This window comes from Aulonocara stuartgranti, assembly GCF_965226115.1.
Source record: "Aulonocara stuartgranti genome assembly, chromosome: 5".
Classification (NCBI taxonomy): Eukaryota; Metazoa; Chordata; class Actinopteri; order Cichliformes; family Cichlidae; genus Aulonocara; species Aulonocara stuartgranti.
This window is the reverse complement of record NC_138943.1, coordinates 31,174,034-31,188,391: the sequence shown is the minus strand read 5'-3', so window position 1 is coordinate 31,188,391 and position 14,358 is coordinate 31,174,034. Positions and strand designations below refer to the sequence as shown.

General features: G+C 43.2%; 1 protein-coding gene across 4 annotated transcripts in view; it reads left to right on the top strand.

Annotated features, from left to right (window-relative positions):
• Positions 1-14,358, top strand: part of LOC309706952 (semaphorin-3F-like) — a 59,119-nt gene that overhangs the window by 26,574 nt on the left and 18,187 nt on the right. For 3 of the 4 annotated variants that reach the window (XM_082533981.1, XM_082533980.1, XM_082533979.1), the window contains exons 3-6: positions 11,227-11,387; positions 11,745-11,807; positions 12,292-12,411; positions 13,676-13,765. In XM_082533981.1, coding sequence (XP_082390107.1) covers positions 11,227-11,387; positions 11,745-11,807; positions 12,292-12,411; positions 13,676-13,765 — 434 coding nt within the window. The remainder of the gene's footprint in view (positions 1-11,226; positions 11,388-11,744; positions 11,808-12,291; positions 12,412-13,675; positions 13,766-14,358) is intronic. The other variant, XM_082533982.1, reaches the window with a different exon arrangement.

Below are 14,358 nucleotides of genomic sequence, written 5' to 3'. Positions count from 1 at the left end.
TATCTCCACTGAGCTGAAGCTGGAGTGATGGCAGAGAGGTTACAACCCCGAGCCCACTGAGCCATTCTCGACATACACACTCCCTTTTTTTCCTTTGCTCCCGTTCAGTGGACTCATTGAGATTCTGGACGGGCCATCGAGTAATGCCAGTTTACCCGAGGCAATCCCAGTTTCCTGATTCCTCTCAGGCTGAGGAGAGATAACCCTGACCCTGAGCTAATCCCAGATTAAACCAGAACATAAAGCACTGCCACTGCTGTCCAGTGACCTCTGACCTCTGCACGTCTCCCAGCTCAGGCTGCAGCAACACTGCTAAAAGGAGCTTGCAAAGATTTTAGCCAGGTATATTCCAATGAGGGCTTCTTTATCTGTGCTGCTGAATAATAACCCCAGAGATAACTCAGAAAGCCAGACTACTTAAGTAACCAGTAAGTTATTAGGTGACAGTTTTAGTTTATTTGGAGCAAAACAGGTCTGCAGAGCTTGCCAAAGTATTGCAGGAACTGACGCGCAGGATGGGTCAGGCGCATTGATGTGTCAGAGTTGAGGTAGAGACTGATAATAAAACACATGTCTGTTAAAACAGAGCCCTGTTTGTGCAGATGTGTGTGATTAGATCAAGGCTCTCCAGAGAGGATCTCCTTCCCTACTAGTTCTCCACATTTGACATCATCCTCAGCCAAACCTCTGCTTTCATGTGTTTCATCTAGACCGAGAGGGAAGGACATTCATTTGTTTGGAGAGAGAACGCAGAGTCCAAAAGCAGATCCTAGTTCGAGGGAAGATACAGAGTCAGACTTACGGATTCTTCATTGCCTCTGCACCGTGAGCACATCTGTCTGCTGTTACAAGAGTTTACATGAGAATGGAGATAAATGTGTATCTCTTTCCCCTCAACCACAACCCTCCTCACCCCTCCCTCACCCGTTCTGCTTGTCCATCAGCACGCCGGACTTGGCAGGGAGCAGGAGAGAGGCTTAGGTGACGGGAGCCAGAGGCTCTGTGATAAGGCCATCTCTCCGCATGAGAGCTCATCAGAGCTGACAGTGAATACAAATTGATGCCATTAGCGAGGAGGGGGTGTGGATGTAGGAGGGGTGGGGCACGACAGTGGCTCCTAATTATATAGTGGGTGAGCCTCCCTAGGTCGACAGGGGCACGGGGCACGGTAGTAACGAGGTGACGACGGTGGGGTGTCACGGCTCCTGCCGACACAGACGATGGCGGTGCGATTTCTGGATCCTGTGAGGACAGACGTGGTGGTTAATGATGTGTGATATGGGATCGCTGTTAGTGCGTATCCATTATGACGGATCACATTCAACGTATGTCGAGACAAGAGGGGGGCACACCTTTTCCCTAGCGAGGGAGCTCGCAGCAACAGAATACAAACAGCATGCCATGAATAGCCAAGTAGCTTCACTTTGTTGTGGTTTTAATGGCTGGAATCACGCCAAAGCTCCGCACACACTCATTTGTGTGTTTTTGTTTTTCATGGCAATAATGATTTCAGATACTTTTGTGCACACTCCTGTTTCTACACTGTAAAAAAAATTGTAATATAAAAGTACTTCACTGTGTGTTTTACAGTTTTGTACTGTTCTGTACCATTAATAGACTGTGATTTTACATTTCAAACGTAAATTAACATAAAATCACTGTAAATGTAATAAAACATAATTTTCTTGTTTTTTTAAATGTATTTGTCTGTACATATGCATATTTAGATTGTTAAAATACGTTCACAAATGCATCATAATTTCACAAATATTTGTCCGTTATTTGAAAGATTGAACTGTTAAATTAAAATGTAATGCTATGGAAAAATATATAAAATGAATCTTATAAACTTTTTATACATCAAATAATAATAATTATTATTGCCGTGGTTCAAGAGTTGGCAGTTTGCCTTGTAATCAGAAGGTTGCCGGTTCGAGCCCCGGCTCGGACACTCTTGGTCGTTGTGTCCTTGGGCAAGACACTTCACCTGCCACCTACTGGTGATGGCCAGAGGGGAATTATAAAGTGGGATTGTAAAGCGCTTTGAGGGTCTCATAAAGCACTATATAAATGCAATCCATTGTTATTTAAACCAACTGTTAACTGTATATTTCTGAACATTTAAGTATTATTATTCATATTGCCACATGCATTGACCTTGTTTATAGGTAATTTCATTGTTTAATCACATTAAAATGTTCCTAATTTAATGCTTAAAAGCATTTGAAAAAGGCAAAATCCCATGTAAAATTAGGGCAACAAACTGTATTGTCATTACTTAAAATAACCGTATTTTCATGAGAAAGTTATTTTGTTATTTTATGGTATTATTTTGGCGCCCCAGCTGCCAGAATATTACTGTTTTTTTAGGATTTTTTTTTCACGGTGTAGGATTAATGCTGCTTATCCGGAATCAAGTTGTTCAAATACAGTGCTTACAGTAACAGCTTTTGAATTCACAAAAGAACACCATAAAACTTGCAGAACTTTGATTTTCCAGAGAGAGGAAGCAAGGATTCAGAGCTTTTGTATCCAGATGCTTTCATGACCGACAGACAGCCACGCATTTTAACTTGTCTCTTTAATTCCCCTTTTTCCTTTAAAGTTGCATCTATTTGAGGTCTTTGTATCCACAAATAGATTTAACGCTATAAACATGAGTGCAGAAAATTTGTGTATGTAATTTTGTTCTGCTGTCCTAACTTGAACCCATATTCCAGTTCTGCCGTTAGCTTGATCGGATGATACGGGGATCGTGTGCAAAGTATTCTGAGAATTTTCAAAATGTTTTGGTGTTTGCAACATGTACGAGAAAAGAAGACAACCAAGACAACAAGGCAAAAATAACACGACTGCTAATGACTGATTTGTCATCTTAATGCCATGCCTTGTCAGTTTCAAATTTGAAGTGAGATGATGGCAAGCATAACCGCTTTTGGTGATGCTTTGCACATATGGGGCAGGTGTTTGTACAGTCACGCTGTGTTGTCTGTGTTTTCTTTCCTAGTAGCAAGCTGCAGAGCCTGCCTCTCCACAAACACACACACACGCACAGGGTGCAGTGAAGCTTTGAGGCCATCACAATAGATTACCATTCCTCTGCGGGTCAGACTCTTTGGCATTACCAGTGGGTCAGATCATATCTCTAGATTCTGTGCCCTTGCATATTTGCTATCCGCTGAATGATGTCCTATCTGATGTGACACAGTGGCCAAGCCTTTGACCGCTTTTATTATCCTCTGCCCTCACAGTGACGGAGCCAAGACGAGCAGCTGCTGCGTTCTCATGCTCTTATCGTTCCTTTTCCTTTAGCAGCCCAGCTCACCTCAGACCCACTCTCCAGTAATCACACAGGCATTCTTTAACAACTCTGTCACTCCTCTGCTGGCTTTGAAGCATGCAGCTCACGCAAACCCAAATAAGTCGTGTAAATGTTTGACATGAAGGGAAGTTGAAAGAGGCCGTCGAAGGAGAGAGAGAAGGCGCTCTGGGCCCCGAAAGTTGCTGATTTAAAGTGAGTCTGCTGAAAAGACGGCAGCGCAAGTGGCAGTCAGGCCCTCCAGTGGGCACCCACTTGTCCTAAAGCAGAAGGGGGTTTCTTAATCTCCATCGCTATGTTAGTGCCCCTATATCAAGGCTTCCTTATTCTATAAATACAGGAAATCGCTGTGATAAAGTTGTGCTAGATTAAGATAAGAGAGGAAACACGGCCGCTCTTGCATACAGGCATCTGGATATCGGCCAACTCTGCTCACAACTGTGCAAATTCAATCATTTCTTGGACTTTTTCTTACAAAAAAACCTCCCATGTTAAACATATGCGTAAAACAAAAGTCTGAATGTGTTGTTTGTGGCTATTTTGCATAGAGGTGCCAATTCTTTTTCACCAAACAGTTAAATACCACATCGTAACTCAATAGTTAAACAGTAATGTTCCAGCTTAGAGGTAATTGCTCAAATAAAGTGCAGAAAGTGTTCTGAACTCTTTCCAAACACATGAACGCCCTCATAGAAAAGGCAAGCATATTCTCCTGACTGAGAAGATAAACAGAAATCTGCAGGAGCGGCATTAGGAGGTCATGCTACAGCAGGATGAGCATAGATTGACACAGTCCTCTTAGACAGATAGCAGCTTGTTTGCCCAATCTCCACTCTTACTCTCAGCTTCATCTCCACTTTATTGGCAAACATAATAAACAAGGTGCACAACCATGCCCGAGAGAATAAAATGCACCTTTATACAGCTCAGCAGGGAGTGGTTCTTATGAATATTTCAGTGACTTAGACTCATACAAATTAATGAGAATTGTGTCATGTCGAGCAAGTCTCTTAAACCTGTGGCACTGTCGCCTGTGGCGTCTCAACTCATTAATGCGCCTTGTTAAAAGTTGACCCAACTGCCAACTAGGAAACCCTGCATTTATTTTCCTTCACCCCCCAGAAAAGTCTCTGAAGCTGTTTTGTGCCGCTCCATCATTGCAACGAAGCGTGCCTTGTGAGGAGTAATAAGAGTGTCTTAACTGGAGTTTTCCTTCTTTGCATTGACAGCATTCAAATATTTGGCTAGGATTCCTGACAAGTGCTGCCTTTGATGTGTGAGAGCATGCAACCTCTCCCACCCCCTCTTAATCACCCTAATTATCACCTGTGTGTGTGTGTGTGTGTGTGTGTGTGTGTGTGTGTGTGTGTGTGTGTGTGTGTGTGTGAGAACCGACACACCTTTCTGACGGGTTGGAAACTACCTTGGGGCAATGCTCAGGTAGTGCAGCTTGTTTGTGATATGCCAGGAGCTACTGGGGTATTTCTGCACTACCTATTATTGCACTACCTCAGAACATTTAATCCAAGCCTATTTAACCCTACTTATTTTAATTTACACTTGTTTGATCTGCATAGATCATAACCAGCATTTAACATCTCTAATCATGCATCGCTCCTTAGACAGAAGCACAGGGCGCCGCAATAGTTTCTAATTAGCCACAAATGTTCCCCAATTGAAAACCACTGAGCTGTGAACTGAGTAGATCATTGCTCCACACAATGCTCGTCCGCTTTGTTCATTGCTCCCTTCCTGCTCAGTGTCAAAGCAACGGACTGCAAAGTTTTGTCTTTTCCCATCATCATCCCCCTCCTCCTCCTCACCTCCCATACTTCTCTACAGGGAGTACTGCAGGCTTCAAGCAGCAACATGCACTGACACTCACAGTGGCCTCCACTTTTAATTTACCCAATTTGAAACCAGAGAAATATGCAGTGGGGTGGAACACCCATATCAGTGTCAAGTAGCGAGTGGCCACTGCGCTGTCAAGTGCCAGGATGTGTATTTAGGCCCTCTCAATTCTCTCGCTCACTGTCACTGTTTTGTTTAAACACACAGTCTGAAGTTTTCCATGATCCAATCACTTATCCGACGCTTGCTGCGTATTTGCCAGGAAAGTTATGAGTGGGACGGGCCGCGTACTGTTAAGCTACGCTGGATACAGTAATCGCTGCTTTAATGAGAGGAAGTTCTTATGTTACCGAAGCACACTGCGAGGTAGGACGCATTAAAAGCTGAATATGATATGTGAAATCCCGTCTCCTCTCTCCCTCGTGTACGGCATGGTGGGAAATCACTTCATATAAGTCGGCATTAACCACTGCGCTTTCTTACTTTCTTACTTCTGGAGATGAACTCTCGTGAGTGCGCTCCATGCCTGTCCAAACATATTTCCAAAGTAAACTCGGCCCGTTGGCTATTAATTTAAGATCAGGAGATACGCTATAACATGCAGGCCTGCAGCCCTGGAGATCACCGTCAGCAGCCAAGTATTCTCTCAGGAGGAAAAGGGCTGGCTCCATCTGACAGTGAGGCATGCTTCTCCCCCTATGTTTCTATACCTCATTTAACCAGGTAAGCTTATAAAAATACATTTGTACTTCTAATGGTCTGAGGAAAGGGTTGCGGTCAAGGTACATCCACTATTCTCCAGAACAACAACTGTATTGTATTGCAGTCTGCAGAACATGTAGTCACCTTGAGTGAATGAGGAACTCAGGTAATCAGTCACAGCAACCTGCATTTAAACTCGGCTAATTAACCTGATGAATGCAAAGAGAAAGAAATAAAGAATCTGTGCTTTGTTCGATATATGTCTTGCTTTGGCACTTTAGTGCAACGAAACACAATTTTCTTCCTAGCCAATCACCCATTTTAGAGTGGACTCACATTGGTAGTGAAGATGGGTTTTGTAAATGAAGTGCTCTTTAAGGTTTTGAGTTTTTACAGTAGAGTCTGATGGGAACTGCATGATGAAACAACCACTAATAACATCACTGTTTCTAACTCTAAGTACTGAACAATGGCAGTTTTGCAGGAAAATGCTAGAATTATAAACTTGATATCAGTTTGTAGTGCAGAAAAACAAACAAAAATAAACAGAGGAATTTTTTTTGTCTGTCTGAGGTAGTGCTGAGCTTCTGCTCAGGTTTTGGCATTGTTGTTAAAACAGAGTTGGTAAGAAAGGCTCACACTTTCAGCTTCAAACTACACCTTTAAAAGAAACAGAACACTTAGGCACAAATAATTGTGCTCCGCTGTTAAATTAACACTGACTATTAACATTACTGACCAGCAGCACTAATAATGTTTGCTAAATCATTTTGTTATTGGTCATAGTCATTTTTCTGCTTGCCACTACCTCAATGGTAACAGCTGGTTAATTTTGGTATTAGGTAATTGCTAATAGTTAAATGGCTGACACTGACAAATGTACAGCAAGATTAAAACTTACAACTGTTTAAAGTCCAGTGGTGTTCAAACAGGAGCTTCACTGAGCTTCAGTGCTACTACTGCTAGTGGCAAATTGTTTGGTATATTAATCTGCAGAATGGTCACAGAATTTGAGTTTTGACAAGGATGGTTGTACTGATTATGTCAAATTCACACAAAACTGAATAGTACTTTTTACTTTCTTGATTTGGGTAGAAGTAAATATTTTTAATACTTAAGTAAATACTTGGTACTTAAGTACAATAGTTTTCCATAGGTCATGACCCTCCAGAGAGGGGAGAATATCTTAAAACAAAACTAAAAAAAAAAAAAGAAAAAGTAAAGTTTGCTACAAAAATCCTTTGACATTTTCAAATCTTATTCTATTTTTTGTAAACCGCTGGATAGCTTTACCTCAGTTATTTAAAATATAATTAATAATTAATTCATATCTACAACATTTTTGCACACTTGCATTTTATGTGGTCCTGTGCCAGTTGTCTGTTATATGTAGCACCATGGTCTCGGAGGAACGCCGTGTCATTTCAGTGTGTACTGTACAACTGCACATGGTTGAAATGATAATAAAGCCACTTGACTTGACATGACAAGAGGTCCCAGGTTGCCACTTAATTTCTAACACTGCGTTCAATCTGTGCTGTCGCTGTAATGTTGCTGCATACCATATGACTCGACCTACACCATAGCCTGACATTCACCCGCGCAAGCATGTAAAATTCAGCTGCATGACCACAACAAGTGTGATTGGCCTACTTGGTAGTAATATGCCATGTAGACCAAGTATATTGATCTTGGTATACTGAGCGTAAGGATAATGGCTCCGTGATCCAAGATATAACTGGCTGTGATTGTATCTTGCTTGTCTCCAGTGCTAATGCAGAAACCAGTAATCCCAAGCGCTTAGAGTCAATGCGTAATCTCATTTGGTTCTGAAGTCTTCATTCTATCCTCCATTTTTAGCTCCAACATAAATGTATAAATGCAAAAAAGGCTGTTATCTATATTGATATCTTTACTACTTTATGTCAAATTATAGTAAGTAAAGTAAAGTATAGTAACTACAGCTGTCTCACACAATTAGTGAAGTACAAAGTACACTGTTCCCTTACAGTTAAAATATAGTAGCAGTTAAAAAAAAAGAGGGGACAGTACAACTAAGTCGTGACTGAGTTTAAGTGTAGTACTCGTGTCAAGATACACATCATATCAACTTACCAAAAGTTTGGTAGTAGATTTTTGGCCTTGTATTGTTGGTAGATCTCCAGCATCTTTAGCAGGTTGCTCTGATGCCACTAAGCTAGAATTTCTTCAGGTCTCGTTCAGCTCAGCATCCAGTTTCTCAAAGATCAGCAAAGGGCTTTCTTGAGGCCAGAGTGCAGCGAGTAGCAAGAAACGGGCAGTGGGCTGTTTGAGCCAAGAGCACCTTGGGTTCCTTGGAGAGAGAAGCGGATTGTCTGTGTTCAGCAGACTGAAGAGTGTGGACCGGAACGCCACACACAAAGGAACCGAGATGCCTGAGGTGACTACTGTGAAATAGCTTAACTTTCTGCCTTTATGCTACACCTGCATTTCTTTCATGAACAAGAAAGACTGAAAATAGGAAAAATGTCATAAAGTGACCTTCTCTCATTTGTGCGCAGGTGCAGGCATGCTACTGTAAAAACCCAAGTGAATGAGGAATGGGATAGACACTGAGCTTGAGGATCAGGTTGCCCCACCGGCTTACTTTCACCTCCTAATAGAGCCATTGCAATTTCACAAGGGAGAAGCAGTGTGGTCCTGAAACAAAGCCCCTGCTGTGTGTGTGTGTGTGTGTGTGTGTGTGTGTGTGTGTGTGTGTGTGTGTGTGTGTGTGTGTGTGTGTGTGCGCAGACCCCCCAGAGTGGGCCTAAGCCATACAGGCAGTAATGGGCTACTATGAGTTTATCTGGCTCTGATAGACATATTCACACTCTGCTCCCAGCCTTTCAATCTCTCGGATAAGTCTGCATGTGGAAAATGCTGTCATGCTCTAATGTGGCTGACAAAAGAGCACAAGTAGTTCAGCCTCTCTGAGCCTGTCCTGTGTGAAACTGTAATCTGCGGCTGCAAATCTGTAAGTAAGTCTGGGAAAACAGCTGATTGAGTGTGCAGCCTAATATATCCGAGCTCAATAAAATGTGACTGGTTGAAAAACATCGGGGGATTGTCTGCAAATTAGATTCAGCTCAGTGCCAGAAAATTAAGACAAATGAGTCGCGTAGCAAACATAAGATTTTGTTACTCTCTGGGAAATACACCCCAACCCCACAAATTCTCCTTCATCTTTTAGGTATGGGCATAAACAACAAAAAGAAAAAGCACACACACTCCAAACTGGCATTCTGCAAAAGTGTAGCCTCTCTGCATGTCTTTTCGAGCTGATTGTGATTGAGTGTTTGCTTGGCACCAATCTCAGCCCAGAGACATGCTGTGCGGCCTGACCTCTGGAGTAGAGTTGCAGCCAAGCTCAGTCTGCTGCCATTATACGTCCTTGATCAACATGTCAAACGAGCACAATGCCATGTGGCCCCGCCTGAGGTGAAGTTTGACTTTGGGATTGAGTTAAGAGGGACTGACAGAAAAGACAATGATATCCAGTAGGTGGAGTGGCGCGCCTTTTTGTAACCAGGTTCTGTTGTAGTTAAATGGATTTCTAAAAGGTGATGTCTATGGTGGAGACCACATTACATGCAAATATGAAGGATAAGTCACGAGGAAAGGCACAACATTTGGGGTAAATTCTACCTGTGACATAGAATTCAGTCTGGCCTGTCTGCATGTTGTCAGATAACTATGAGATTAGAGTACATGTGTTTGTTTCTTAATGTGCGCCTCTCAATAGGGCGTGTTGTTGCTTTGCGCTGTTCACATTTCCTATTCGGCTGACAGATGGTCCCGTCCAGCTCCTCTCTGACAACAAACACACACTGAGAAGTCGCTGACAACCTGCTTCAGAAGGGGGGGCGCCCCGACTGGCCCTCGGAATGTGTGTGTATATGTGTGCGTGTGTGTGCACAATGCATTCTTATCCAGTGTGCACTTGGCCTAGAGTGTATGGGGACTCATCATTCAACTTAAGACTCAACACAAATAATCACAGGGTCCAGCCACATGTTGCAGCTCCTCTACGCGGGGCTGACAGCTGCCAATCACTCTGCTGACCTGTAAACGTTCCATTGGTGGGCACAGTTATTAAATCAAACTGTATAAATATAGAATATCTAATGCTATTAATCTTTGCTTATTGACGTAACCCCCGTGCTAAATTTAGATCTGGCTCAAAAGACTGGCAATATCAGATTCCATAGGGAGTCTGTTTAAAAAGGTCTCTAGATGGTGTTTATTTTAAGGACCAGTGGTGGACATGTGGATGTCTTTGCATGCTTGGGTGGCCAGACCTCTTCTTCAGAAACACCTAACAACCTCGTAGTAACGTCAAACCCACAATACATGACTACACATACAGAGCTTGTTAAAAAAAAAATTAAAAAAAATCTTAAACTGGCCATTATAAAGCTACAGTGTGTTTCCTTCAAGGTCTGATATGCCACACTGGCTGTGCGTTCGCTCCTTTAATAACACGCCGGCACACCAGTGTTCAACTATGTCACATTTAACCAGTCAAATGCAGCTAACTGCATGTAACGGTTTATCCTTTGGTTTCCTTCTGCCATGTTTTGGTGGCTAACTCTGGGTTAACCTCAAATCCGTGCCTGTGATCTCTCGATTATAGAAGAAGGCTAAATGGAGGATGGGAACTTTCCTGCTGTTTGAGTGAAACCTCTCTGTTTGTCCAACAGTATCTGAATGCCAGCGTCTAAGGCCTCTTACCCTATAGATTGCAAAGGAGTGTGTTTATGTATGGTGGGACACGGGGCCTTTGTTGTCTTAGCCGTGGCCTTTTGCTCTGCCTGTACTTGGTTGCTGAACGAAGCAGAAGATATCAAACAAACACTCCAGCACAGAGTCTATAGGGAGATTGGGTTACTGTAGACATGCGAGGACGTGTCAACTGCATTGTGTTGCTGAAAGCGCACACTTGTCTGACCTTCAGAGAATGGTGTCCAAGCATGCAATGAAATGTTGTGCCTTACCCTATTCCATGAACTATGTAGTATGAACATCATAGCTAACTGCCGGTCTACTGTTTCTGTGTTTGCTGGCTTCCCACAGACTGCCACTAACGAGTGACTTTCTAGATCCTTTGATCCACTCAGGAGGTATTAAGCCATCAGTGCTGTTTGACAGACACTCAGTAGCACTTGTCTCTAATGAGTGGTGTTCTGTTACACAAGTGTCGGTGAAAAACCATCAGATAAGTCCACGGAGGAGTGGCACGAGGAATGTGTCAGTTGCCCATGCATGTGTGCGCGCGAATATGCGCACATGTAGCTGCAGCTGTCGGTAACCAATGCATTTCTGTTTCCATACAGAACTGAGATCCACTGGTACCGCTCATCACTTCGCCTACCTCATCAACACATCTGACTATCGGATCCTTCGTATGGATGAGGACCATGATCGAATGTATGTTGGGAGCAAGGACCACATCCTGTCCCTGGACCTCCATGACATCAACAAGAACCCACGTATTGTAAGACCTTTCCCATGCTTTTCTCCCTTTGGGCCTTAAAATGGGCTGTTACCGTGGGATAAAGCCAGCACCTTTACTGCAGTTTTACCCAAAGTGAAATGTTCCCCACTCTTGCCCCAGCAGCAGACATTTCGGTTTGCTCACATCAAGTTTTTGTTGGACTACTCTTCTTTTTTTTTTTGTTTCTGGTGCAGCTCATTAAAACCCTGTAACTGGTCTATGACAATCCCAACAGGACTTATATTAGCCTTGGTGGATATCCCTTTTAAAATTTTAATCCAAATATGCAATAAATGCCAGTGATGTATAACGTTTTGGGCTGGAGCTATAAAATGTCCCGCGTTCCCACTCTTGCAGATCCACTGGCCAGTGCCTGAACAAAGAAGAATGGAGTGCCTCGTGAGTGGGAAAGATGCCAATGTAAGTATGCGCGTTGAAAATGCACATACCAAGAGCAGGATTGCCCGAGTAAAGTTGTTTCCTTAAACTTGATAGCTTGAAAAAATAAAATATATCTTTTTTTTTTTTTAAATAAATTGCATTTAAAATATATAATTCCCTCATCTGTTCACATCAGTTTTAATGTGATGAACCTGTTAAATGGAATTACCTGCGGAGTTGGACCTGGCCCAGTAAAATTCTGGTTCCCTCGTGTCTAGCCAATGAGACAGGAATGGAGCAGAGAAGCCCAGAATCCTTCTTTGTGCCAGCTTGAGTTCGGGAACCAAGCACTGCTGGCTGATAGTTTGATATATTGCCCAAATACAAATAGAAGCACATTATTACTGGCAGATTTTTAAGTTTTAATAAGAATCAGTGAGCATTCAGTAAATCAGCAGGAGGTCTGGCAGTAAAGATTAACTATGAACTGCTATTTAATTTCCTTCAATGTCTGTGTTTCCAGGAGGAGTGTGCAAACTTCATTCGTCTAATTGAGCCATGGAACCGGACTCACCTGTACGTCTGTGGGACAGGAGCTTACAATCCGGTCTGCACCTTTGTCAACCGCGGACGCAAACCTCAGGTTAGAATTACAGGAATGTAGAGGCCGAGAAGTTGATCTTAGCAGCATTAAAAACTTCCTCCATCTACATCATGAATGATATGGTTTGCCTTACTCTCCATCCGCCCTACACTAAGCTCCCTTTATGATGATTTTGCTCCATCATTAAGCTTGCTTGTGGTACCCTGTGTCCCCATATGGCGAAGCAGCCAGCACACCAGCCTCACCAGCACACAGCTGTTGTCCCCAGTGTGCCGTTAGAGCTACTCTGTTTAGTCTCAATCTTTAATGGGACCTCTTGAATTTCGTAAACCTAGCCAGTCCGCTTACGCTGCCGTACTCCTCTTTAACACCTCACTTTCCTTTAAATATCACACTCGCTCCCTAATTGTGACCAGGGGACTTTTATAAAAGGCAATAAATAAAAAGTAAATTTCCCATTTGACTTTCCCTTGTGATCACAGAGAAATCGCAACAGCGAGCACAGCTTGCTCGAGCCCCTTGCTGCATACAGCTTGTTACTAATGAAGGGCTTCCACCCAGTCACTCACCTATCCTTCCACCCCTTCATGCATCCATCCAGGCCACCCGCCAGCCTCTACCATGTGAGATGCTGGGTAATTGCAAGTGGGAGCTCCCATTATGGGGTGCAAGTGGAATGTTCCAGTTCTAGTGGATTAATGAGAGGGCTGTTATTTTCTCTGTCACACTGACAGGTCCAAATCATACACCCCTGAGCACCTTTCTCAGCTGGTCTGTGGAGTTAACCACAACTGTAAAAACAAGAGGGGGTAAACTCTGCACGGACGCATGTACACACACATATCCTGACACACATACTGTAGGAACACTTGTCATTCTTAATTCAGATGGATTTCTATCAATAGATTTTACCATCGCAAGAAACATTCCTAAGATGCGCTTAAAGACTCGTAGCTAAATGTTTTGCAGTGCCAGCAGATTTTAGGGGTGTGTATGTGGCATACTGTGACAGCCTTTACTGACAAAACCACAGAATAGAGGACTGTTATTGTTGCCTTTTCCACCATCTGGTCCAATAAAGAAACCCGCATTCCCTGCACAGTCTTGCGTCCATATTTCTTTATCCTTTCCCTACGCGCTTGTATTATATTGATCTCAGAAGTTCAGGGTTTAGGGAGTTTCTCATGTCTCATGTCTGGAGGTCAAAACAGGCTCAAGCAATCTGCAGCAAGGTCATGAAAGGCCTTGATCCCTCCTCATCAGTAGTGTAACGCCGAGAATGTATTGCTTTTTCCTGTTTTAGACGTCCATGTATCTGCAGATGGCCCAAGCCAGAGGAAGGGCTAACCGTGCAGCTGAACCCAGTGCGGTGCACGAGACACTCGGACTCAAGGTGCGATGCGGGCCCTGTCTGCACGAACCGATCACCAGCAGCATGCTCCCCTTTTTTGTGTCTGTGCCCATTTTGTCGATACCATCTTTAACCTGGCCATCGTTTGTTCATCTCTGTAATATTTTCCATGCACTGTTTTTCAGTCCCTGCACGATCTCGACATTTTTAGTGTAATTTGAAAATGCATTTCATTTCACGTCGCATCGTTTTCTCCTTGTTTCATTCACATTTCCTTTGTGTAAGTCTTGTTGTCTGAGCACCCTGTCTTATTAGCCTTTGTCCTTTTGGTGCTTTGCCTCTGTGTTAAATGCCACATTTTGCATGAGAGCTGGCTAATCAACTGGAAATGGCTGATCCGGCTGTAAAAAAAACAAAAGATACACGGCCCACGTTTAATTAAACAGGCTTTTGCTGCTGTTCAATGCATGACACGGTCATTTCTATTTAGCATTTACCTGGAGCTGTAAAGAGCAGATTTCCGAATCATTCTTCTTCATCATATCAGACATTCGAGGGTGTCACACCCAGCAGTTCTTCACCCCAAAGAGCCCTCCGCCTTCTGTAGGAATGTTATTCAGGCTCTCCCACAGAGG